At 32.8% G+C, this 24,682-nt stretch overlaps 1 protein-coding gene across 1 annotated transcript; it reads left to right on the forward strand.

The window, feature by feature from the left end:
* Nucleotides 1–761: 761 nt before the first annotated feature.
* LOC311301075 (uncharacterized protein) lies at nt 762–21,179 on the forward strand. Its single transcript, XM_084425927.1, has 6 exons — nt 762–4,227; nt 4,997–5,058; nt 6,173–6,367; nt 14,154–14,206; nt 15,432–15,574; nt 19,438–21,179. Exons 3-6 carry the CDS (start codon nt 6,180–6,182, stop codon nt 20,719–20,721), a joined length of 1,668 nt encoding a protein of 555 aa, XP_084282053.1. The 5' UTR covers nt 762–4,227; nt 4,997–5,058; nt 6,173–6,179; the 3' UTR covers nt 20,722–21,179.
* Nucleotides 21,180–24,682: the final 3,503 nt, after the last annotated feature.

The following is a 24,682-nucleotide window of genomic DNA, read 5'->3' on the forward strand; positions in this document are numbered from 1 at the left end:
AGCAGGCAAGCCGGACAGTTCTCTCTTCACGCAGTGGATCTGACACCTGTGAGATCAAAGATGGATATCGCGGGATTCACGCTCGTGCACAGTGTTGCTAATAAACTGGATGTAATTCAAGTTCTGTTGCTTTTATATGAAAATAAATAAAATGAACAAGACACCCAAAGTAGTTGTTATTAATTCCATTCCAAATACAGGTTTATCAATATTTATTTCTTTAATATAGACATTATGTGTTTTTATTTATTTTATTTTTTTATAAAAATTAAATTGCATAACCCAAAGAGATCGCACTGTCAGATAGTTTGGGAATATTCACACATAGCATATACACATAAAACCTGATATTAGAGTTTTAAAATCAAACATTTTAAAAGAGAACAATACATCACAGTTGTTTAAACCAATGAGCATGTTGTCAGCAAGTCGTTTCCCATCGTGCTTTTGATCAGCGCAGTCGGTGGAGAGCAACTGTGCTCGACTGCAGAATCCGACATGTGCGCCTTGCGATCGCGAGAGATTTTTGACATATGTCAGCATGACATCAGAGCAAGGCGGACTGTCCTCGGACACATTTTTAACCAACATGCATCTCGCGCTGATCACCGGTGATCGGTTCTGCGCAGATTTTGCTCATGTCAAACAAGCCTATTGACATATACAAAGTTTGGTGTCAATATGTCAAGGCATTGCAGAGATAAAGCCTGAATAGTCCTTTTGGCATCATGCCTCAACTTTGCTGCTGCGGTTTACAAATACGGTTTCGTCTTTCAACACAAAATCCATAATTTTTAGTCAGCACAGTCTGGAGATGATATGATTCGATTTTGGTGAAATTTGGACAAATGGTCTAGGAGGAGTTCGAAAAGGTTGGTTTTGAATGAAAATCAACATGGTGGACAGGAAGTTTGGTCAAATAAGGATAACTTGGTGTCCATGTTGTTGGCTTGTGGAATGAATATTATCACAGATGCATATGTGCCCATACACACACAGACACAAATACATACACAGACATAGAGAGGTTTGACTGCAATAGAGAGCATTTTTATAGATATTGGAAAGTAAAATCATTAATTCTCTGCATAAATCTAAAACAATTTATACATAAATGAAGGTATGGTATGAGAGCACAAATGCAACGTGGAAAGAACATGACTACACACAGATCACATGCACACATAGAGAAATACACAAATACAAACACAAACAAACAGGAGTGACTGTAAAAGAGAGTTTTTTTTTTTATTGGCAAATAAACTTAATAATTCCAGCATGAATCTAAAAATGTTCACACATAAATGAAGGTTTGATACTAGAGAAGAAAAAAAAAACTATGTGGAATGAGCATGATTACACATACACACATGCATGTGCATGCACAGAAATACACACAGACACATAGTGTGTTTACTGTTCACTGCTATTTCATACGCCTATAGCTGTTTTTTTTTTTTTTACTTTTTTAAAATTAATTTCTTATTGTACAGTGAATCATTTTATACAGTTTGATTATGAAATAATATGCAATTGCTATCAAGTATTTTCTTTTAGTGGCAACTTATGTGATATTTTTGCAAATGTATGTAGCTTTGTTGCAAGAACAAGATATTTCAAAAGACCTCAAATAAGACCAACAAAAAATTCTAAACTTTGTCAAAATACTGATTTAATGTATTTTAAAATGTCTAAATATATAATTCATAAAAAAGCTGTTATAAGAACAATAAGTCACATCCAGAAAAATGAATGGATCTCTATGGGGCCTCTGTTGGAAGTATATGGTAATTACATTTTGTGGCTAAAAGTATATTATCTACAAAAAAGATGTAACCACCAGATGGCAGAATTCTGCATCTAACATAAGCATCAACATCCAGAAACAAGTCATATTTAAATTTGATCATCATGTGTTTTTTCATAAAAATGTTACATTTTATATGTATGCTAGTTGTTGAGGAATTTTGCAGTAAGTAGGTAAAAAAGTACTTTATATCCCCCAAAAGATAGCATAAAAATATAGATGAGAAGTAAACGAAAATAATGATATAGAATTTGTATTATTAAAAGGTATGTTTTTTTTGTAGAAAAGCTTATCTTTAGGATTATATAGAGCTAGTGAAAATAGGCATATTTTTTTAAGGTTTTTTCTTTTCTTTTGATTAATCTGTAAAAGTTGTGTGGTGGATGACGTGTTGAATTTATATTGAACTTGTGATGATGTGTTACATTATATTATTCTTATTTATATAAATTATTTACAAATGCAGGGTGTCTTCAGTTACTGAACTATTCAGTAATTTATTAATTGTGCTAACGTTTTTTGGGGGAGCAGCGTTTTGACAAAACACTAATAGGATTGAAAGTGGCCTTGAGGCTTCAAAAATGTATATAAAAGAATTACCAATTAAATCAAGATTTTCATGAAGATTGATTGTTTGTTAAAAATATGAAATATTTCATTTCTAATAGTTGGTATTTTATTGTCAAAGTTGTTGAATTCAGAGTCATTTCAAGTGACATAATTTAATACTGTTTGTCAGCTTGTGAGCATAAGGCATAAGTTAAGACGAGAATGCTTTAATTTATGAAGTCATCAGGACTTAAGTAAGATAAATCAAGTTGCTTGGACGTTATGATGTTTTTGTTGTACCAGTTCAAATCCCGTAACGACGAGTATTTTTGAGACGTTTTTTTATTAAATGTAGTGTTGATGTTAAAAGTTATGCAAGCACGTATTTCTTTACTTTTTAACCATATTAACTTTATATTTTGAGAACGTGTAATTGTAACGTTTAGATGTAGGCTACGTTGCTATGTTGACGAATATGTGGCCGATAGCTTAATTACATCTGGGGTAGCCTATATGGGTCTTTATAAAGCGCAATAATTCACCATTATAGATAGGCTACCAGTTACATCATAAGACCGTTTTCAGCTTTTATTTGTAGAGAGCATTTGAGTTAGTTCATCCATGACTGTCATTTAAGTGTGAGGAATTGTTGTACTGTGTTCCAGGTTTTATGTCTTAGATATTAGGTAGCCTTGTCTATATTTTCTACTTGTCTCGTTAGTCTGATGTTGAGTTTGCTGTGTGTGAGTTGTTGGTTTTGGAATTGCATGTACTGTTAACGGAATGAAAAATAAATGTTTTGATTTAGCCTAGATTTCAAGAAATTTTGGCATATAGTTTGAAGGTGCGTCGTTATTTTATCCACTAGGGGACGCGTGACATGTTTGAGCAGTGTCGTGTTTGTTGGATGCTATTTGGTAAAGCGCGACGTCTGTCTCTGGTAAGGAAGGTTTTTTTGTTGTCTGAATGATGTGAATAAACTTCATTTGTCGTTGGTTATTTATAAGATTTGTTTTGCAGTGTAATTATTTTCTTGTGATGATGTTTGGAAAAAGTATATGTGGTTTTGTGGTGTATAATATGGTAGGTAACGTTACGCATTTTGTTTTAGTATTAAATCCATGAAGCTTAAGTTTAGTAAAAGTGATGGGAATTAGTTGATTAAAGTATGACGTTATTGCTTAATGTTTTATTTGGCGAACATTGTCATGTGAAAGATTGATTTCCTTTCTCAAAACGAACGCGGCTATGACATATGGAAATGCATTTTTGGAATGTGTTCGGTGAAAATGCTGTAGGCTATTTTTTATGTTTTTTACACGTTTAGTTATTTGTTTATCGAATTGAGTAATATGTGCGCTTTGAGATGCTGGGGTTGTGTGTTGTGATGTACACGGACCGATGTGTAGTAATGTGTTTTGCACTGGCAGCGCCGGCGCCATTATCTTCATTGTTTATTTGCACAGATATCTTGCAGTTGTATCCATTAGTGTCATATAAGTAAGTCTTGATTTAATGTGGGTCATTTTTTTATGTAGTTGTACGAATAGTTTTTGAGTGGTTATAATAATAAATAGTTTTTTACTTTTTTTTTTTTTTGACGTTTAATATATTTGTCTCGTGTGTCTTATGTACGACTTTTGCTGACAGTGTAACGTTAGAGAAGTTAGAGAAGTAGAGAAGTGCAGGAGGTATCAAAAATGAAGCCAGTTAGTTGGGTGTTTTGATAGTAGTGTTTTGTACTAGTTATAAGGAAATGTTATCATGTTTATTTTATTTGTAAAGTTATGGTTATTTATTTTACCACTAGGGGACGTGTGACGTGTTCGAAGGCAGCATCGTGGTCGGACGCCATTTTGTACAAAGCGACGGTAAGAGACAGTTCTTGTTTTGTAAAGAGTCCGAATAATTTATATTGGTTATTCATAAATTATCTAATGTTTGAAACCTTAGCATGTTAGATGTTAGTATGGGTATTTGTCGTTTGGTTTGGTGGTGTGTAATGGTTATCAAGTTTTAGTTACGTTGGTTTCGAAGATCTATGCAGCATCTAATAAAGCTGTTTTTAAAATGATAGAAAATATTTTGATGAGTTGTTTTGTACTTAAACTGTCGTGTTGGGATTTTGTTTAATCGATCGAGTAGACTAATTTAGCATCTGAGATGTTCAAAAATGAGTTTATGCTTTAGTGTAAAGGTAAGTTATGATGGAATGTGTTTGTCGAAAAGTAATTCGCCAATTCTACGTCTTTTGATAAACGTTATTTTAGCTTTTTTATAGAATGGGGTTATGGTCGTGTGGTTATAGATACTGGGTTTATGTATTTATTGTAATGATGTACTGGGTACGATGTCTAGATGGCAAATGTGTGTTTTGTACGGGCGGCGCCTGCGCCATCATGGTGCTGTTTTTTTGTATTTGTAGAGAGAATTTCAATTCGTATAACGTTAGGCTACATATGTGCCGTATTTTTTTAATCCGTAACGTAAGAGAAATTGGTTTTAATAATGGCATAAAAAAATTAAACAGTTATTTGGTTTTGATATTAACTGGTTTGGTTTCTAATAGTTATAAGGAAATGTTTATTTTGTCATGTTGAATTTATTTGCAAGGAGTCATGTTTAATTATTTTACCATAGGGTACGTGTGGGCGTCTTTGAAGGGAGCATCGTTGTTGGACGCCATTTTGCAGAAAGTGACGGTAAGAAACAGTTTTTGTGTGTGTTGTCTAAAGAATTCGAATAATATTGGTTATTAATGTATTCTCTGATGTTGGGTGAAATATTTGTATGTTATTCAATATTTGTATGGGTATGTGTCGTTAGTTTGGTGGTGTTTAATGGTAATAATGTTGAAGTTAATGTTGGTCTGGGCGATATGGCAAAAAAAAAAATCACGATAATTTATTTATATTAGTTGATATCGAAAATTATCACGATAAATGTAAAAATGTATTTTTTTCAAGTTTAAAGGCAGATTTTTGCTCTTAGGAGAAATTGTAGAAACCATCAGAGTGGTTGTTGTGATTTTTAACTACTCTTTATTGGCAGAACATATGATCAAACACTTGTTAAACAGGTGAACATTTTACAAACCTGAGGTACAATATTCTAGCATTTGTCATTTTTACTTATCAAAATAAATATTTTTATTGGACAATTCTTTATTTTATTGTTATTTAAAGCTTATGGCTATTTGTTAACATATTTATGTAGTAACTAATTTTTTATTGTTGTCATGTTTGTACTTAGTATTTGTATTTAGGTAATCAATTTGTTATAATTTGGATGAAGTTGGAAAAGCAAATTTGTTATGAATGACTTTTTTATTGTCTTATGGTTGATGCATGTGTTTTTCACATAAAATAAGTAGGTTATGTAATGTATAGTCGTTATGGTTTTTTGATGATGTTATATAGAGAATTAACTTAACATCAATGAAGTGGTAATTTTTAATGGGAAATATAAATCTAATATGATGCATACGTTGTTCGTTATATAGTATTGTTAAGCAAATTGTACAGTGTGGAGTTGTTTGATTTCAAGAAATTTGTATTATTAGTGGAATATCCAAAATTACATTTTAAATTGTACAAATTTTAAAGAGTGTTATTATTGATTGAATGTGTAATTGCTTGTAGATGAGGAAATATATTTTGTAAAAAAATATTGTAAATGTTTTACACATTAAATGGATGTTTTGGATTTATATGCAATTAGGATTTGATGTAGGATATATAATAGAGTTGTTCTAGTTAAGTGTGGAAATATATTTGTTGTGGTTTATTAATGTACTTTTGTCTTTTGATTATTTAGAACAGTAATGAGCATTATGGCAAAGAGAGGGAAAGTTGAAGTTGAGGGATTTCTCCATGATGTTTCGGAGATGATCCAGAGTGGAGATCGCTACAAATATTTTACAGCTGTGTTGCAGGAGGCACAAAGAAACTGTAGAGTGGTCATATTTGACCATATGAAACACAATACATTTCGCAGTGCTGAAAAAGACAGGTATGTATTACAGATTTATAATGGTTAATGTTTAATTGAGGTGGGAGATGACTTTAAAATGTAATGGGGTCATTTATTGTTAATGTTGATATGTTATATCTTGGTAAGTGATATATTATTTTTATCCTAATGTTGGTGTGAATCAATTGGACAAATGTGGCAACTGTTTATTTGCAGGTTAAATGCTGTTAGCAATCAGTAATTGGATTGTTAGTAGGCAGGGTTTTTCCTTGCTCAAATTGAGGCGGAGGTCGTAAAATTGTAATAATATGATTAAATTAGTATTTTTTTGTAGATCAGCATATAGTCTAATGTGTTTTCTACATTATTTTTGTGGGTGGAGCTTGGTACCTCTAGGGGGTCCGGGGGCATGCTCCCTCGGAAGAAAGTTTTGTACATTTTAAAGCTAAATTCATTAATCTGGTGCACTTTAAGTCACTTGAATCCACTGTTAAAAATCAATAATCTACGTGCAAACTGCCCATATTCTTTGATTTGGATATCTGCATCTGATCATCACATTACAATTACTCAAATTCTCAGTGTTAAGCATGATTATATGGTAACATATCACACTGAAGTAGGCTGATTTAAAATGAACTTTTATTTAAAAATAAAAGTTCTTCTTTTGCCTAAACAGAACCTTTATTCCCTTCAAACTTTGATGTTTCATTACATCACTCTTTGAAAACATTTTTTTGTATTTTTTATAAAGGGCCTTTTTCTCCAAATTTTATTGAATGTGCTCTATCTTTCATTTCAAATTCATAAATGTGATCAATATATTAAATTAAAATAATACAACACTAGGTTGTTACCAAACAAATTAAATAATTTACATTGAAAAATTATGAATGTATTAAATTGGATTATTTTAAATATTTTTGAATATACAAATAAGGAATGTTGAAAAGAATGATACTTTATTAAACTAAACCGCCAGTAGGAGGTGGCAGGCGACCATTTTAATGTGTGAGTCATTCATTCAAACAATTTGTTCAAATGGCTGATTTATTCACAATGAGGCAGTTTATGAATGGCAGGGTTTTTCCTGGGTCAAAATTGGTCTTCGGTGGTGGCTGACTGACATGGTCATCCACATACAGAAAAGAGTACTCTAGTACCCACATGATCCGCAAGCCCAATATTGACAATAAATGTTAAATTTTAAATAAATACAAAGAAACAGTTTGTGATTTTTTTCTTAAAGAAAAGAAAGTAATTAAATGAACAAATATGAAAATAAAACAAAACATAGACTTCACTGTATAAATTATACATTGATACTTATTAAAGCTAAAGTTATCAGTGAAGAGCAGTGAGTGATTTTCTCTTTGCATTTTGTTGTCTTATTAGGGATAGTTCTCCTAAAAATTCAAATTATCATAATTTACTCTCTCAAGTTGTTTTAAACTCGAATAAGTTTCTTTCTTCTGTTGAAAATAAAAGTTATTTGGAAGATTGTGGGTAACCAAACAGTTGATGTACCCCAGTGACTTCCATAGTATATTCTCCTATGAAAGTCAATGGGGATCAGCTACTGTTTGGATAGCCACATTCTTCAAAATATTAATATTAGAAAAATATTAGAAAATATTAGAAGGAAATTAATAGAGGATTGGAACAACATTAGAGTGCATTAATGATAAGATAATTTTCATTTTTGGGTGAACTCCCTTTAAGGACAAGCGGCAGCGTGTTTACTATAACTACTGTCTCTTTAAGAGTTGCGCGTGACGCGTATACACGCATTTGACAAGCATCACAATTTTCTCATCTTTGCTTTCACTTTAGACATAACTGACTTATATAAACCTTGTGTGTATTTAACAGTATAAGCACAATAAGACTCGAAAGATAACTTAGTATCAGGCGCTGGTAGACAGGCTTTTAGTGCATGTGAGCTTCACAGCACACGTCAGAACAGCGCATCAGCACGCGAATTAAATGTTTAACCGACAAGGCATTAAAGCACATGCAAATTATGAACTGCAGTGTCCCGTTTCGCTGCATTAACATTTATGTGAACATACGTCGTGTTGTTTAGTATGTTGGGAGGCGCCAGAACAGATATAATGCACGATTCTACGATATTTCTTCAAAAGCAGATCGTGGAGACATTTTAATCGTCCACGATCAAAAATTGTCATATCGTACACCCCAAAAAAACCACTTCAAACTGGATAGATGTTTTTTTTTTTTTTTTTTTTGCGTTTATTTAAAGTTATGTCAGCTGCATGTGCGGAATGCTTGTCACAAGCTGTAAGAGAAGATAAGGCAACTTTTTTTTACTGCAATTCACACCCAACGCTAATTCAGCAAAAATATTCTCCGAATGCACCACGTGAAACATGGATTCGGTCTTCCGACCTTTAGGATCAGTTGATTTTGATGCGAGGGAGAGAGCAAAGACAGAACTGAAGACGGAGAGTGCCCGCGCGGGGGTGGGGCGCTGTGATCGTTCTCTCCGTCACTCTGTCAGTAGCCTGGTTCACTCGCAAAACCCAATTACTGATCAAATAAGGCTTTGGCGGGACAAAAAATCGTTTTGGCGGCCGCCAAAAAATTTTCAATGTAGGAAAAACCCTGGAATGGGTTATTGAATCTTTGTCTCAACTGATTCGTTCAAATCGCTGAATTAATCAGTAATGCAACATGTGTTGCTGTGAGATTTGCTATGGTTCTACTGTGATCTTTGTTTGGATCTATTTTCGCTGCTGAAACAGAACAAAAACAGTAATTGTGTCTAAAATATAAGTGATTTAATTTTAATTAGGCCTATTTGTTTATTGAACTGTTATGTAATCAGTCTCGGTTCCCTGATATGCGTTAGGTTACTCGAGTTTTGATGGGTTTTCCCTGGAGAGAATTATGTTGTTGAAAACTAAAGTAAAAGAGTCACACACGTTAATTGTGTTTTACCGTGATGAGAGTTCCATGTCTTTATTAAACTCAACACATTATAATGATTTATCTGTCATCCACCTTTGATTAATTGGAATGAAATGTTTGTATTAGGCTACTTGGTCCGCTTGACCCGCGGATTATCTGTGATCTGTGCAGTACTATACGGTTTGAGAATGGACACAAGTGGTAACAGCAACAGAACCGTAACGGTGTTATCTGACCATGTGACTGTCTGTCCGAGTTTTGTCGAGAGTCGGAGGCGGCAAGAAATTTGACGGAGGCTGTTGTCTCATAATTTTCTATGCAGGAATAACCCTGTTATTAAGGGTGTAACGATATGGTCATGTCTTGATTTGATACATATCATTATACTGAAGTGATGATTAGGGTGTTGCAACAACTACAAAATTGTAAAACTGCGTTACCAAGAAGCCAACTGCAGAGGAATGCAAGCAACTGTAGCAACCGTGATATTCGGATGTTTTTTTTTTCATAACACCGTTTTTTAACTACACGTGACGCAATAAGATTCCAGCGACTGGCAGAATGTCTGTCCACACTAGACGCGACACCACTGTGAGACGACACAACGTCAATCAAAAATCACAGCCAATTAGAACAGCGTGTGGGCGGAGTCTCGCGGCAAGTGCATAGCATTAGAAAGTAATCTTGATGGCACTCGCAAGAAAATGGATAAGTAGCTACATCATCAAATTCACAAATATTACACCATTTCAAAAATAGGCTACTGAGTTACTAAAACAATTTTTGTCAAATAATACACCTGTTTTTTCACAGTTTTAACATTCATGTTTCTATTTGTTTAATATCAAGATCTGAGGTGAATTATATCCATTGTTGTTTTTACAGCTAACAGTTACAAAGCTGGAGCACTAAATGATATTCAAACTCCCATTTCACGCTTTTAAATAAAGCACATAAACAGTACTTGAGATTACCATTGCCACACTTTGTGTTTGTTGTTCCAGCGCGATGTCTCAGAAAAATAGAAACTGTTTCTAAATTAGAATTGTTGTGTGTTGCCGTTGCGGCTGTTTAGGACAAAAAGTCTGATTAACATGGAAAAGATACTTTTTATTGCGTGTTGTGGCGTCGCGTGTAGTTAGGACACGGTGTAAGGCTATACATGAATTTCAGATGATGTCACCAATGTCTCCTCATTGACGTCACTTACTTCTAAAACTTGTCTGCCGCCATCTTGAGTACCTTATTCGTCAAGATCGATATGTCAGTTGCAAAGGAACTAGCTAGCTATGCTTTCACAATATGGTAACATAAATATAACATAAATGTAACATAACATAAATCTGTAACGTTCGTTATTCTGAATAGAAATCATCACTCAAAAAGCATTCATTCACGTTTTCTCCGGTTTATTTGTGTTCAAATACATGCAATACAGTATCTGTCAGGGCTATTAGTCCAATGGTAATCAGTGTTTGGTGTAGGCAATCAGTACAGTGATTGATATGACCAATGAAAACTTTAGAATCAGCTGCAGGGCGGGATTTCCGCTGAAGTGGTTTGGAAAAAAAACAAAATCACGCTTCTGTTCTGCCTGCGGTCCTGCATGACTTCATCATTCTGATATCCGTGATAACAAAGCTAAAGTAACATCTCATTACCTGAAACAAGAAGCTAATAAATGCACAATTTGAAGTATATGTGATTTCTGTGTGATTTTTGTGCGATTGGGGTATTTTCATATGAATAAAGAATGTTTACAGTATCATGCATGCTAGGTATGGATAGGCCATAGCTTCGTATAAAATGTTAAATATAACATATTTAAAAATATTTTTTTGATTTGAAACTATTTTAAACTGCGACCGGAATATGATACAAATCCTCGTGTGTGTTTTAAAGTGAGTTAAAAGTAAAAGTGTAATATTAATCAATTAAATTGTGTCATGTAGCTTTATGCTACTTGTTGTGCTAATGCACCTGCTGCAGGAGCTATTCTATTCCATACAATAATTTTTTAAAAATAATTCAAATAATGTTTCAAGAATAGTTATTTTTTTGTTTGTTTTCTAACAAGACTTGAGATAATAGGTTTGTCAGTACCATAGACAGTACTCGGTAGGTACTCAAGATGGTGGCAGTCAACTGGTAAAAGAGTGGATGATGTAAGAGGTCACGTGACTGATATTCATGTATAGCCTATCTTTATTGTTTTGAACTTTGTGCATGTTTATTGAATGTTAAAGTAGTTAGTAATGACATGATATTTTATCATGGTGTTTTGTACAGAGGCTTCATTGATTTGCACTTAAGACTTAACAGACAGTGAATGAGACAGATTGACTGATTGCGTGCAATAATCTGAGTCTGTCTTTGAAGTCAAGTCATATATGCGTGAAAAGCTTTTTGTGTCTAAGGAAAGTGAAATATTTGTAGTGTCATCGTCTTAATGTTTAAGGGGATTTACTATGAATGCAATCAGCGTTGATCAGCATTCCACAGCACGAGGAAGCTGTGGGAATCAAAAAGCAGCGCGTAATGCATTGAATTAGGGATGTCAATTTGAATAAATTCCCATGATTGATTGTCTTTTAAATTAAAGATTGATTAATTGTTTAATCGTTAGCCGTAACACTGCTTTATGAGTCTGGTGTAGTTGCATATGGCCATCAGCATGACAGGGTGTGCAATTTAAATAATGTGTCACCAACGCCTCAGATGTGTGGTTGGAATATGTGACTGTTGTGGATGTGCTCTTCCTGGAATAATGCGCTAAAAATGCCAATTAAACCCAATGAAATCACAATGATTTAATAAAACTGTGTGTCATGTTATGTAATATGATAGTTGTAATCCTACTTATTATTAATCGTGATTGCTGTTTGAGCTGCGCGTTGAATTAATACCGTTAAACTGGAGCACTTTGCTTGTGTGTTATTTAATTCAAAGAAACGCATCCTAAATGAGATTGAGTTAAACATTACAAATGATACCTGCACAAAATGAAGCGAATGCATAAGTGAATTTGAAGTAAGTTACGTGCCATTCAGAATGACTCGTGTTGTGGACGCATTTCTGGAGTAATGCGACTATGGCAACTAAATCAGAATAATTCACAATATTTTATTAAAATATTGTTCTGTTTATAATGTTATGTAATATGACAGTTGAATAGTTATTTTTAGTCATGCATTGACATTTGAGGTGCTTGCGCTGAAACTCAACTGGTTCACCGTAAGCTTTACTACATTAATTCTTAACTAAATGCATCTTATATGATAGAAATCGGATATAGATAGGCATACACAAAATAACACATTATATCTTATATTTGCACAAAACAAAAGGCTGTGAATGCACACGTAATCTTATAGTCATGATGAAGGTGTAAAATGATCCCAAATATAAGTCCGGCGCGCTCGCTATTCATTTTGAGCGGTTGAGCAGCACGCATGCACAGAAACCTGCTTAATCGATGATCAAAGTTTTATCGATTAAATGTATTATTGACAATTAATTGATTGTCGATTAATTGTTAACATTTCTACACTGAATCAATGCTATTTAAGCGTTAGCTTCAGTGTTACCCATGTGACACATTGCTGGCCAGCTTAGTCTTGAAAAATGGTGTTTAACAAGTTGTTTCATTACTATCTTTTAAAGAAGCAGCATTTTTGAATGTGTTCGTTGAATGAATGGTTTAATGATTCTCTCAAAGACAGTCCATTTTTGTAACAACGTATTGCGTGCTGATTGACATCTTTTCAGTGCATAGAGACGCTGTTTAGTTTTGGTTTGATTGGTTACTGAAAATGTATTCTACTCGTTTTTGTGCATGTTGACCACATGGTAAAACCTATTTATATAGCAACAAATAAATAGAAATATATCTCAATAAATTAATGGTGATAATTTTGCATAATGCGCTATTGAGTTACTCAAAATTACTACAAGGGAAATTCTTTCACTGCGACAGACCTATTGATGATACATTTTTATTGTGATACTCCAAGACATATAATAAAAGATAAACACAAAATGACCTGTTGTTTAAAATGCTAAATTTGATATTACATTATGTGTGTAAATGAATAGTTTTTTGGACTTGGTGCTGAAATGTAAAGCACAGGACAATAGATTAATTAGAATAACAATATTAATTTTTTAGACAAATATGCTTTCGCTTTGTCATTGAGTGGATATATTTTAAAAAGTGTAGGCCACTTTTTATTGGTAATATCAGTCATTTGGCATTATCAGAACACACAAATGTTCCTTATTTAATTATAATACATTATATTTACCATTATATTTAGTAGTTTATTGTAGTATTTACATTAAAATTAGTAATTTTCCACACAGTAATTTTTATTTTGGGTGAATCATCAATGATACATATTGTCACTATGTATGATACTGATGCATTTTTTTTTATTGCATTATATTGTAAGTATTTTAAAATTCAAAAAGGCAAATGGAAAAGATTTTTATATTTAATGTATGTTAGAAATTATTGCCTAAATGAAAGTTTAATGGTTGGTGTATTTAAGGGGACTGGAACATAAGATTGCAGTTAATTAAATAAAATACTTTTTTGTTAGCCATGTATAACCTATGTGATATAGGTTTTAATGTGATGCATGTTTTTTATCAATGGTAAAAGTTTAGTATTTTCTATATTTGGTCTATTTTTGTGTAGAGTCATTTTTGTGATAGACCTGTATCGTAGTTGTGTATGGCAATTTTTATTGGTGTAAAAAATATTTTATACAAGAAAATGTATAGGCCTAGATGTAGTGCAGAAATGTAATGTTTTGTAGGTGAACCATTTGTTAGGTTTATATGGTAGAATTTAGTGTAAAAATATTTTGTAATGTTGTTGTTTTTTCTTCAGAACTCCAGTTAAGCTGTGTGATGTTGCGTTTTCTCCTTCACGGCAAAAAAAAGGTGAGTGTGTGTGTTGGAGTTCAGGGCTGCAGAATGTGACTACAATGTTACCAAGCAATGAATGGCAAAGAAAATGAAAGCGTTATGAAACTGTTAGTCGTTTGTGGTTCATGGACTGTTTATTGTTTTGGTTCATTAGTAGGTTTACTTATGTAGGGTCAGGTCATTTCATATAAAAAAAAGGTTTTAAAATGTTTGTTAATGAATGTATTTGTTATTATGAAGCTATTGATGATTATTTAATATAGCAGATTAAAGTGTATTGTTAATCAAAAGATGGGGATAAGTAATTAAAAAAATCATGTTATGTAGTAGGGCTGTGCAATAAGTTGGAAAATCTCATTTGCAATTTTTAATTAAAGACTAACTAGACTAAAAATATATATTTATTGTTTAGATTTTGTATCCCTGTTGTACTGAATTGTCTTAAAAACTGAGTTTTGTACTGGTTTGTTAGTTTTGTGTATTGTCACATCAATAGTTAATATATAATTTGAATGTGAAAGTACGAAACAGAGAAGCCGAAGGTTTGTATTAAAATGTAAGTTCCAATTGTTTAGCTTATGATTAAACGTAGCAGATAAATGCTGTTTGATTTAATATTTGTATAACCCAATGACATGTTAATGACGCAGTAGAGTCCATTGTGTTTAGGGCTTGACAAGGGTTGTGAGTGATTGGTAGTGATTATTGCTATGAAAGTCTTATGTATCAAATTATTGCATTGTTCCTTAATTATGTGAATGGTTTCCATTTACCAAGTATTACAAGTAAATTAATGTAGCCTCTAAAAATATAGTATAGTAAAAGTTTAATAGAGGAACAAATGTATACAATAATGTATGAATATTGTGTAAAAGTTTAAAGGCACCACATTTTTTAAAGAAATGTATATAAATAATTTTATAAATTGATATATGTTTTTAAATAATAATTACAACATAGTAAACCTTTTAAAAGTTTTTTTGTATTGTTCAGAGAATGGAGTTTGTTTTAATTAACATGCACAATGTGTTTTATATATTAAATATATGTAATGTTATTTTTAATTAATTTTAGATATAATTGGTAATTGTATGTGATTTTATGTATTTGTTTTATTGTATCAGCCAATAATAATTTTTATTGTGAAAAATTGAAATGTTAAATACAAAGTGAAATTAGGTGTAATGTGAAATATTTGTTAATGTAGAAATGTAATATATTGTTTGTTGCTTATTATTAGGAGAGATGGACATTATGGTGAATTCATCTTCCTCGATAAGGTGTGTTCGACAGTTGGAGTTTGTCTTCGATGAGACGCTGCACGAAGTTGTCGAAGATGTGAAAGTTGATTCCATTTTGAAGGATCCACGGGAATATCAAAGGGTAAGATATTTATGTTTGTATATGGTATGGATAACATAAATAGTGTTAAATGTGCTGGCAAAAGTTATGTTTGTACTTATTTGTTTACTTTGGAGGGAGAAATTAAAAAAAATTGTGAGTGTATGTACCTATTGTGTATTAAGACAATTGTACAGTACTTTTATGTCATCAGCCATTTCAGTTATTGCATAATAAATTAATGGCAAAAGTAGTGTATTTTAAATTGTAGAAAAGCAAAGATGTATAAATTATAGTTAACACTAATTATGCAAATATGTTAATTTATGTGAAAAATATGAGGGTTGTAGTGGTGTGCGATATAGTCTCAAAAGTATGTCACAATATCTAAAGAATATTTGCAATATTGAAAAGTTAAATAGATATCAATGTCATTAAAGTCCCTGTAAAGTCAAAATTAAGTATGTGTTCTGAGTTTGTCATGCCACAGAAAAAGGTGTTATTAGCTACCTGGCCAAATTTGAATGATAAAAAAAGCTGGCAAGTACATAAAATAAGCTATCAAAATCTTGAAAAAATGAGCTGTAGTCTCTGCTCTCAAACGCTGCGGGCGTGTCCGCTGGCTGCGCTGAAATCATGCCCACTCGTGGGAAAGCTCACGGCTGTTGCCACACTCAACTGTCACCGCTACAGTTGGAATGGATGCTCCTAGCATCTTAATTTGTTTTACAAAGTCATACATATTTGAGCCTGGACTACCTATTATAATTATGACATAAGCACACCAGGCAACTTACACTCATTGGTGGGCTCGCAGTGCTGACGATATCACCAGTTGTCGGCGTGATGGGACGATGAAGGCCGAGGCAGGAGATAGCCCGTTTGACCCCTTCACCAGTAACAGCGGATTATCAGTGAATCCCAGTTGTCGGTGACGGAAGTTTATAAAACTATCCCGTGTAAAATGATCACTACAGAGGCGGGTTTTGGTGGTGATACTTAGCTGTCCATCAAGGTGGCTCTGCACAAATTTATTCCAGCTTTTGTTGATATGATAGTTTTTCGGAAATTTAAATAAGGACACCAATTTGTTTTATACGTGTTCGCATCCAGGCAATACGCATTTCTGTGATGAAGGTATAAATAGCTAGCAAGCTGTAGGATGTAGTAACTAATAGTACTGACAGAAACTTGCGATTGAGTTGCAAACTGATGTAAATGGGCTCCAGTGCGTCATCAAGTAGGGGCGTGTCCAGGAGCTCAGGGGCTCCAGTGCATCATCGAGTCCCCGTTTTAGCCCCGCCAAAAAAATACGTAACACAGCAATGGTGAAAAACTGTTTAACGGTCCAACTCCACAATTCAGTACTTCTTAGTTCACAGTCTTTGTAATATGATTTAGCAATACATTTCTAACATTTATAATGTTTAGAATTTTTTTTTTAGAATTGCATTTACAGGGACTTTAAAAAGTAACTGACTTAATGAACATGCAAAATCTTGACAAAAGACAACTGTTCTGGGGACTGTAAATTTGTTGTACGTTATTGCGTTGTTATATCATTGATATCATGAAATAACTTTTTTTTTTTTTTTTTTTTTTTTTACGTAAAATGCATGTTATTGCTGATAGTATGGTATGGTACACCCTTAGTGTATAGCATTGTTTGCTACATTTGTAAGAAATGTCATGGTGTGTATGAATTATTACTACAGAGGGCAAAGGTTAATGTATTAAAACAATTTTTGCATAGTGCGTTTGATTATTGTTTTAGGTTGACAAACAGAAGTGCATTTTATCGAGGTATTTATGTAGTATAGGGATTTTTTTACTCCAAATTGAAAATTTGCCCATAATGTACTCTGTTGTGTCATCCTATATGAAAATGACTTTCTTGTTTTAGATGAATACAATGAGAGTTATTTTAAAAATTGTCCTGACTCTTGCAAATTTGAAAATGGTGGTGAATAACTAGTTTCTGTTGTGAAGTCAATAAGTGCATCTATCAAGCATAAAAGTGCTGCATATAAATCTGTGATTAGTGATTAGTTTTTTTGTTTAATATCCATATTTAAAACTATAAAGTAAAATAACTAGGTTTTGTCCACAGAAAAATATGGACTCCACTTTAGTCTTAGTGCAACTTATGCGTGTAATGTATTGCTGATATTATGCTACGCTATGATGCATTATAGTACTTTTGACATTGTGGTGTGCAATATTACGATTTTTGTTTGTGGATAATTAAAATGTCTGTATGATTTACAGTGTTTCCCACAGGTTATAAATCAATTTGTTGCGGTGGGGGGGTGTTAATAATCTCTGTTAATAATCTGTTACACAGAACTTTAGTATATTAAATATTAATCAAAAATGATTCACACTTTCACAAAATTCAAATATTCAGTGTAAGAGTAAAAAATGACCTAACATTATTTATAGTAAGTTTATTTTATTCACATCTTATTTAGACTTTTGATCGCGACAACCCAACTGCATTTACCGCAAACAGTCTAAATTAAAAGATTGTTTTGGTTGAATTGGTTCAAAGGAGTCATTAGTTCACGAATCGGACGTGTCATAAGTGCACTTGTACGCGTTGTGTGATTATTCCGGTAGTTAGGACATTGCACAAAATTTGTCAACACAGGAAACATTTCATCATAGTTTTGTCTTTTTTATGGAAAGTGTTTTTCATGTCAGCTGAATGGCCGGTATGCTTTTCAGAGAAGATAAGGCAACGTAATTTTTTTTTTTTAGCACAATTCCCAGCAGTAGCCTAATTCAGGAAAAAAAATATCCGAATGCTCCACGTGAAACTTTGGTCTTCCAATCTTTTAACATAGTGTCAATTCTCAATTGATTTTGATTAATATATGCGAGGGAGCAACAGAGAGCAAGACAATTTGAAGACGGTGAGGGCGCGTGCGTGGGACCGGGCCTCTCTCTCTTGTTCATTCGGTAATATGCGCCCTATCGCAAGTGCAGCAGTGATCTAACTTGCATCACTTACTGATCAAATAAGTCTTTGGCGCTTATTAAAAATCGCTTGTGAGAGAGACGGCAAGAGAGCAGGGAAAGGAAATGCAGCTGAATGAACATGCTGCGTGTTTTAAATAGTGTAAAAAAATAAAATAATAACGAAACACAATTTGTGGAGGCCGGTGTTGATTCTGTGGGTCATCGATTCGAATTAGTCTATGTGTGGGAAACAGTGATGTACTTTTGAATAAATATCGTATCATGTTACAGTGCGTTCTCAGTTGAGTGATGTTGTCTCTTAACATACTACTATATTTTTGAAAAAATAATCAATATGGTATTTTGACTAATTAAAGCAAAATAATTGTTAAATTTAGACTATATATTAAATTGATGCATGTAGTAAATGTATTGTCGTTTTGTAGTTCTTGTTTTGTTTGAAAAGGTTATACTGTGAAAAAACTAAAAATATTACATTTGTTTATAAGTTGATACAGGTTTTTAAATATTATTGTATAGAGGGACAAGATTTTAATTAGGTAAAGTTTGTAACTGATTAAAACATACTTTAAGTCTATATTTATTCCCCAGAAAATGAGTAGGTAGTACTTAAAATCTGGCAATACATATAGAACTGATATGTATTAAGAAATATATAGTTCTTACCTTTCTGACTGTTAATTGTGATATGTAAACACAAAAAAAATCAAAAATGACATGGTTTACAAACAGCTAGTAATTAAGTAAATATAATAATATATATCATAAAGTAGGTTGTCTATGTCCTGTACAAATTAATGACTAGTTTTTCACAAAATGAGTTATGGTATTTTGCTTTTGCTTGTTAGTAAAAATGTATTTATGTTTGAGTGTGTTGTTGTCATATGGAATTAATTATTTGTTGTTTGTTTTGGAATATTTAGGTTAATGTCTCGGTGAAGATTATTGAACTAACTGAAGACCAAATGTGTGTGACAAGATCACATCAAAAGATGAAAAAAAGAACCTATGATGTGGCAGATGAAACGCATGGGATCGCTTTGTGTGTGTGGGGCGGTGACATTTTGCAAACTGGAAAGTGCTACAATTTGACAAATGTGTCCGTCAGACAGTTTGGTGGAGAAACCTCCATTTCGACCACAGCACAGTCAAAAATCAGTCTGCTAGTACATGTTGATATGGAGGTACATGACATCGTCAGTAACCAGAAGGTCTATGAAGGACAACTTGTCACCGCAGAAGTGAAAGCTGAGTACATGTGTCCTAAGCGACATGTTTTGCCAAGTATCAATCATGACACTGCTATAACAAGATGTCAACAGTGTGCTGCATTCTGCAAAACTGCAGCTGTTGTTGGAGTTTTGCGTGCCAAAGTGACCATTGAAGATTTAACTGGCAAAATGACTGAGTTTCTGATTGATGACTACGTGCTACGCCAGCTTTTAAATGTTGGATCTGAAAGGTTTTTTGACACGGATGTTCTTGTCTCAAAGCTGCTTATGGAGGACAGTATCCAGTTAAAAGGCAGAGGAAACCACATCACTGCTGCAGCGTTTTTGCGTCCATGTAACAAGTCTACTAACGAGATGGATCAAGCAACAGAGTCAGGTCTGACTGCAAGTTGCAGCACTGCAGCTTTGCCTCCATGTTCTCAGTCTACTAATGTGATGGATGAAGCAACTCATTCATGCCTGACTGCCAGTTGCAGCACTGCAGCTTTGCCTTCATGTTCTCAGTCTACTAATGTGATGGATCAAGCAACTGAGTCAGGTCCGACTGCAAGTTGCAGCACTGCAGCTTTGCCTCCATGTTCTCAGTCTACTAATGTGATGGATGAAGCAACTGATTCAAGCCCGACTGCCAGTTGCAGCATCGCAGGTTTGCCTTCATGTTCTCAGTCTACTAATGTGATGGATGAAGCAACAGATTCATGCCTGACTGGAGGTCGTAGCACCCCTCAGGAGTGTGTAGAGGATCTCATGCTTGAGGAGTTTTTCAAAAGTGAAACTATTGAACAGTTGGCTAGTGTGAATGAAAAGGTCACCAAGAAGTTTGAAGCGGATGGAAAGGGTAATAAGAGTGATTGTAAGAGAACAGAAGAATCTGTTGAAGAAATTGTGGAAAAAGTGGTGGAAGCATCAACCCGTCGAAAGAACGCCAAATGTGACCGAAGTCTGAAATTTCCAGGGAAGACTGGGAAGAAGTGATAAAGTGTGTAAAAATTACAATTACAATATTAACCACATAATTTTCTTTTTTTATACGTTATTTGTTGTTTAAAGTTTGTAATGGTAGTAAATATTTAAGAAAATTGAGATTCAGGAAAATGTCATTTAGTGACTTTGTTGTACAAAAAAAAAGTTAAAGTTTGTTAAAGATGAATAGTAGTTCAGGGTTAAAAATAGTCTAAAAGTTTAATATGTAGGAACTTGTGGAAGTTTTATATAATGTGATGTTAATTTAAGTTTTTATAATGAAGCGTATTAGATAAAAATTATTGCAGTTAATTGTGAAGTTTTTGTTGTTTTTAGTTTTACTGTTTAAATGGTTGTTAATTTATAATTGGTACATTCAAGGATGGTCAATAGTTTGATTTGATATTTAAATATATTATTTACATATAAATATGTATAGTTTTTTGTTTGTTTTCTGAGTATTTTAAATTTGCAAAGTATTGATTGTTATTTTTGAAAATAAAAGTTTCAACTTTTGCTCTGTTTTGTGTTTTGTCCAAATGACTCTGTGTAACTTAAGCTACTAGTTGTAGTATTTGTATATTAAACAATAATGCAACATTAAAGATTAAGTGGATAGTAGAAAGGGAAAGTTTGGCCTTTATTTGTATTTTAGGGTAATTGAAATAATGAATTAAGTAATTGATGACAAAAATAGCTATAGGATTTAATTTAAAATGTATGAGTTTGTAATTTGCATATATCAAGTCATAATCATCATATTTGACTTATTGTACAGCAATTCTGCATGTTAAAAAGGCTATACAAATTTTAACTCAATATAAAATAATTTTTCATAAGTGCATAAATTAAATGTATTAGTATTTATTGGTATAGGGTTTTGTTGGATTATTAATGGTTTAAACAAATATGGTATAAGTATGAAGTTCATATGTAATTTTAGGTACAGCTTTCTAAATGGCTATGGTCAACTAACTATGTGGTTGATAAAATGTATTATGAAATCACATTTAAGTCTTTTAAAATTTAATAGATCAAATTTTTTTTTTTTAAATTATGTTACACAATATGTATTTTGACATTTTATTTATATAAAATTAGCATTTTTGATGCAGTACTACTGTTGTGTAGTTAGTGTGAAGTTAGTATGCTAGTTGTGTAAAAGTCCACTATAATATAGGTTTTGTTTTTGTATGTAAATTTATAGTAGTAAAATATACAATAAACATTGATTTGCGGTTGTAATAGTATTAGTATAGGAAGTGTCCTGATGAATAAATGGTCAGTTATGTTAATCTAATAAAGTAAAAGTTATGCTATGTATGCAAGGAGGGTAAATGTTTAATCATTCCCAACCACTGGGGGAGCTGCGACTGTTGTCAGACAGCACATTTCCGGTTGGTAGGAAGGCATTTTGTTCCCATTTCTCTAACGGTAAGAACGTGCGATCTTGTTTCGTCTATATAATCTTATTAATCTGTACTTTATTTCTGCTTATTCATAATATATCTAATATAGTTTGAAGTATTTGTATATTAGTTGACGTGTATATGTTTATTTTTAAGAAATAAGTGTTGATGATGTTTTAATGTATTGATAATGTAATGAGGCCTGCTCACCGTGGTGTTGTAAAGCTAACCCTAATAAAATAGCATGCAAAAGTATTTTAAAATAATCATATATGATGTGTGTTGTATAAATTAGGTGTTTTGAAGGTAACGTTATATGATTCGTTTGAAAATATGTTATTCTCGAATCCTGTGGTCGTTGAAGAGAGCATTAACGTTAATTCAGTACGTGTAGGAAATGTGCGTATTTGTATCATTTTCAGATATCATGATTCATAAAAAATATCACGAAATGCGACAGAGTAAAGTGCATTCTTCTGTGAGGTAAATAATCCGGTTGTCATTTGTCGTGGGATCACGTTTAGCGTTCATGTAAACAATATATTCAAATACATCAATCGGAATTAATTCAGATTGTACGAGTTTTGTTCGTAGATGATTAAAATACATTCATGATGTACTTTTGAAGAAATGCACACATTTTATCAGTTCACTTCTGGCGCCTTCGTCTCAACATACTTTACAACGTGATGTGCATTGACATCATATGTTAATGCAGAGGTAAGTTAGAGTTACTCTCACGAGACACTGCAATTCACTAAAGTGCATTATTTGTATTTGCACAGTTATATTTCATTTGCGTGCTGATGCGCTTTTGTAACATGCGTGTTTCTGAGTGCATTAAACTCGAAGCATACGTTAGGCACTTAAAGCCTGTTAAACAGCGCCTTGGTTAATGGACTAAGTTATCTTTGTGTCTTATTAAGCCAGTAGTTGGCAATAAAAGATTTACGTAAATCACAGTTGATTATGACTAAAGTGAAAGCAAGCAAACATTTGAGAGAAAATTGGTTGCGAGTAATGCGTATTAGACGTGTCGCGTGCGGGTCTTAAAGTGACAGAGTAGCCTTATATATAAACATAAAACATTACATATAATTATAAACATTAAATAAATATGTTTCGGCTTATCATTAAAAGAACACTTTCAAAGATATTTTGAATCATGTGTCTATCCATAAAGTTGCTGTCCTCCATTGAATTGCATAGTAGGGAAAAGTATACTAAGCAAGTCAATGGGGACTAGGAGAAAATAATTCTTTGCTGTTGATTGAGAACTTTAATAGTAGCTTTAATACGAATCAATTTATAAATACAGTAAAGTCAATTTAGTGTTTTATTTTTATATATATATTTTAATGTTACTGTTTAACACCTACTGTAGGTGAAAAGTAAGAATAATATATAAAGCATTGTTTATTTGAATATTTTGTTGTGTATATGTAATGTGTATCTTTGTTTGTAATTTTTAATAACAAAGAAAATATTGACAAAGATTTTTATGTTTGCCACTTTGGCCTAAATGCCTGCAATTATTTTTTTTAGTTGCATTTTGTTACCTTGTAATGTTTTTTTCCAAATAGGGAGATTAGTTTGGCTGTAATGCTCAGTCACTTGCAAAATGGTAAAACCAACAAAAAAAGAACTGTGATAAAATCGTTAATTGTTTTTTTTATTTATTTTTTATAATCGTTATATGATATTTTTGCCACATTGGCCACTGTTACGTGCATGTATGTATTGTGTACTGTTTTGTTATTTTTTTAATTTAAGTGTTCATTGGGATCCTGACATTTATATTGATGTGTTTTGTTTCATTACTACAAGGAAACAGCTTGTTTACAGAATATTATTTGTAATTATTTCTATACTTTGTTCTACAATTAATTCTACAGACACTATATAGTGTAACAGATACATATGTGTTAGCGCTGAACAATTAATTGCAGTAGCGCTATGATGAAATTAATTTTTTTTTTAAGTGCAAAGCTGCGATTACAGTCTGGTCCCGTGATATGCGAGAGTAAACCAGTTTGTATTGCAGATGAAGCATCAACTTGGCACGCTACGCATATAGGCCTGCCTACAGGAAATAACAGTTTGTTTAATTTATGTGAAATTGTGTTATAGATTTTCTACAGCAATTCTGTATTGATTAAGATAATTTCAGATTTATGTCTGAGCTTAGTTTTAAACAGATACATGCTGATGCGTGTGCTTTACAAACAACCACATTCTGCTTATTTCTAATTCCTCTCTCTCACATACACACAGACACACGACACCATTCAATCCTTACAAGAAATAATCTTTAATGAAGTTTGACGGTCTGCGTGATGGCATATGCGTTGAAACACGTCTGTGCAAATAAGTGTATGCATAGTGTGGCTTCTGTGCTACTTTATGTATTCTAATTATGTAGGCCAGCACTCTTAAATATTATAGATGTATGCATTGAGTATCCATTCTGCTCCTATCCTCAATTAAATAAATATTTTAAATTTACTCCATTGGTTTCACATACAAGGCTTAAGCTAGTCCAAGGGTAAAATGCATTTTTGAGT

The sequence above is a fragment of the Rutilus rutilus genome (genome assembly GCF_951802725.1).
Source record: "Rutilus rutilus genome assembly, chromosome: 12".
Lineage (NCBI taxonomy): Eukaryota > Metazoa > Chordata > Actinopteri > Cypriniformes > Leuciscidae > Rutilus > Rutilus rutilus.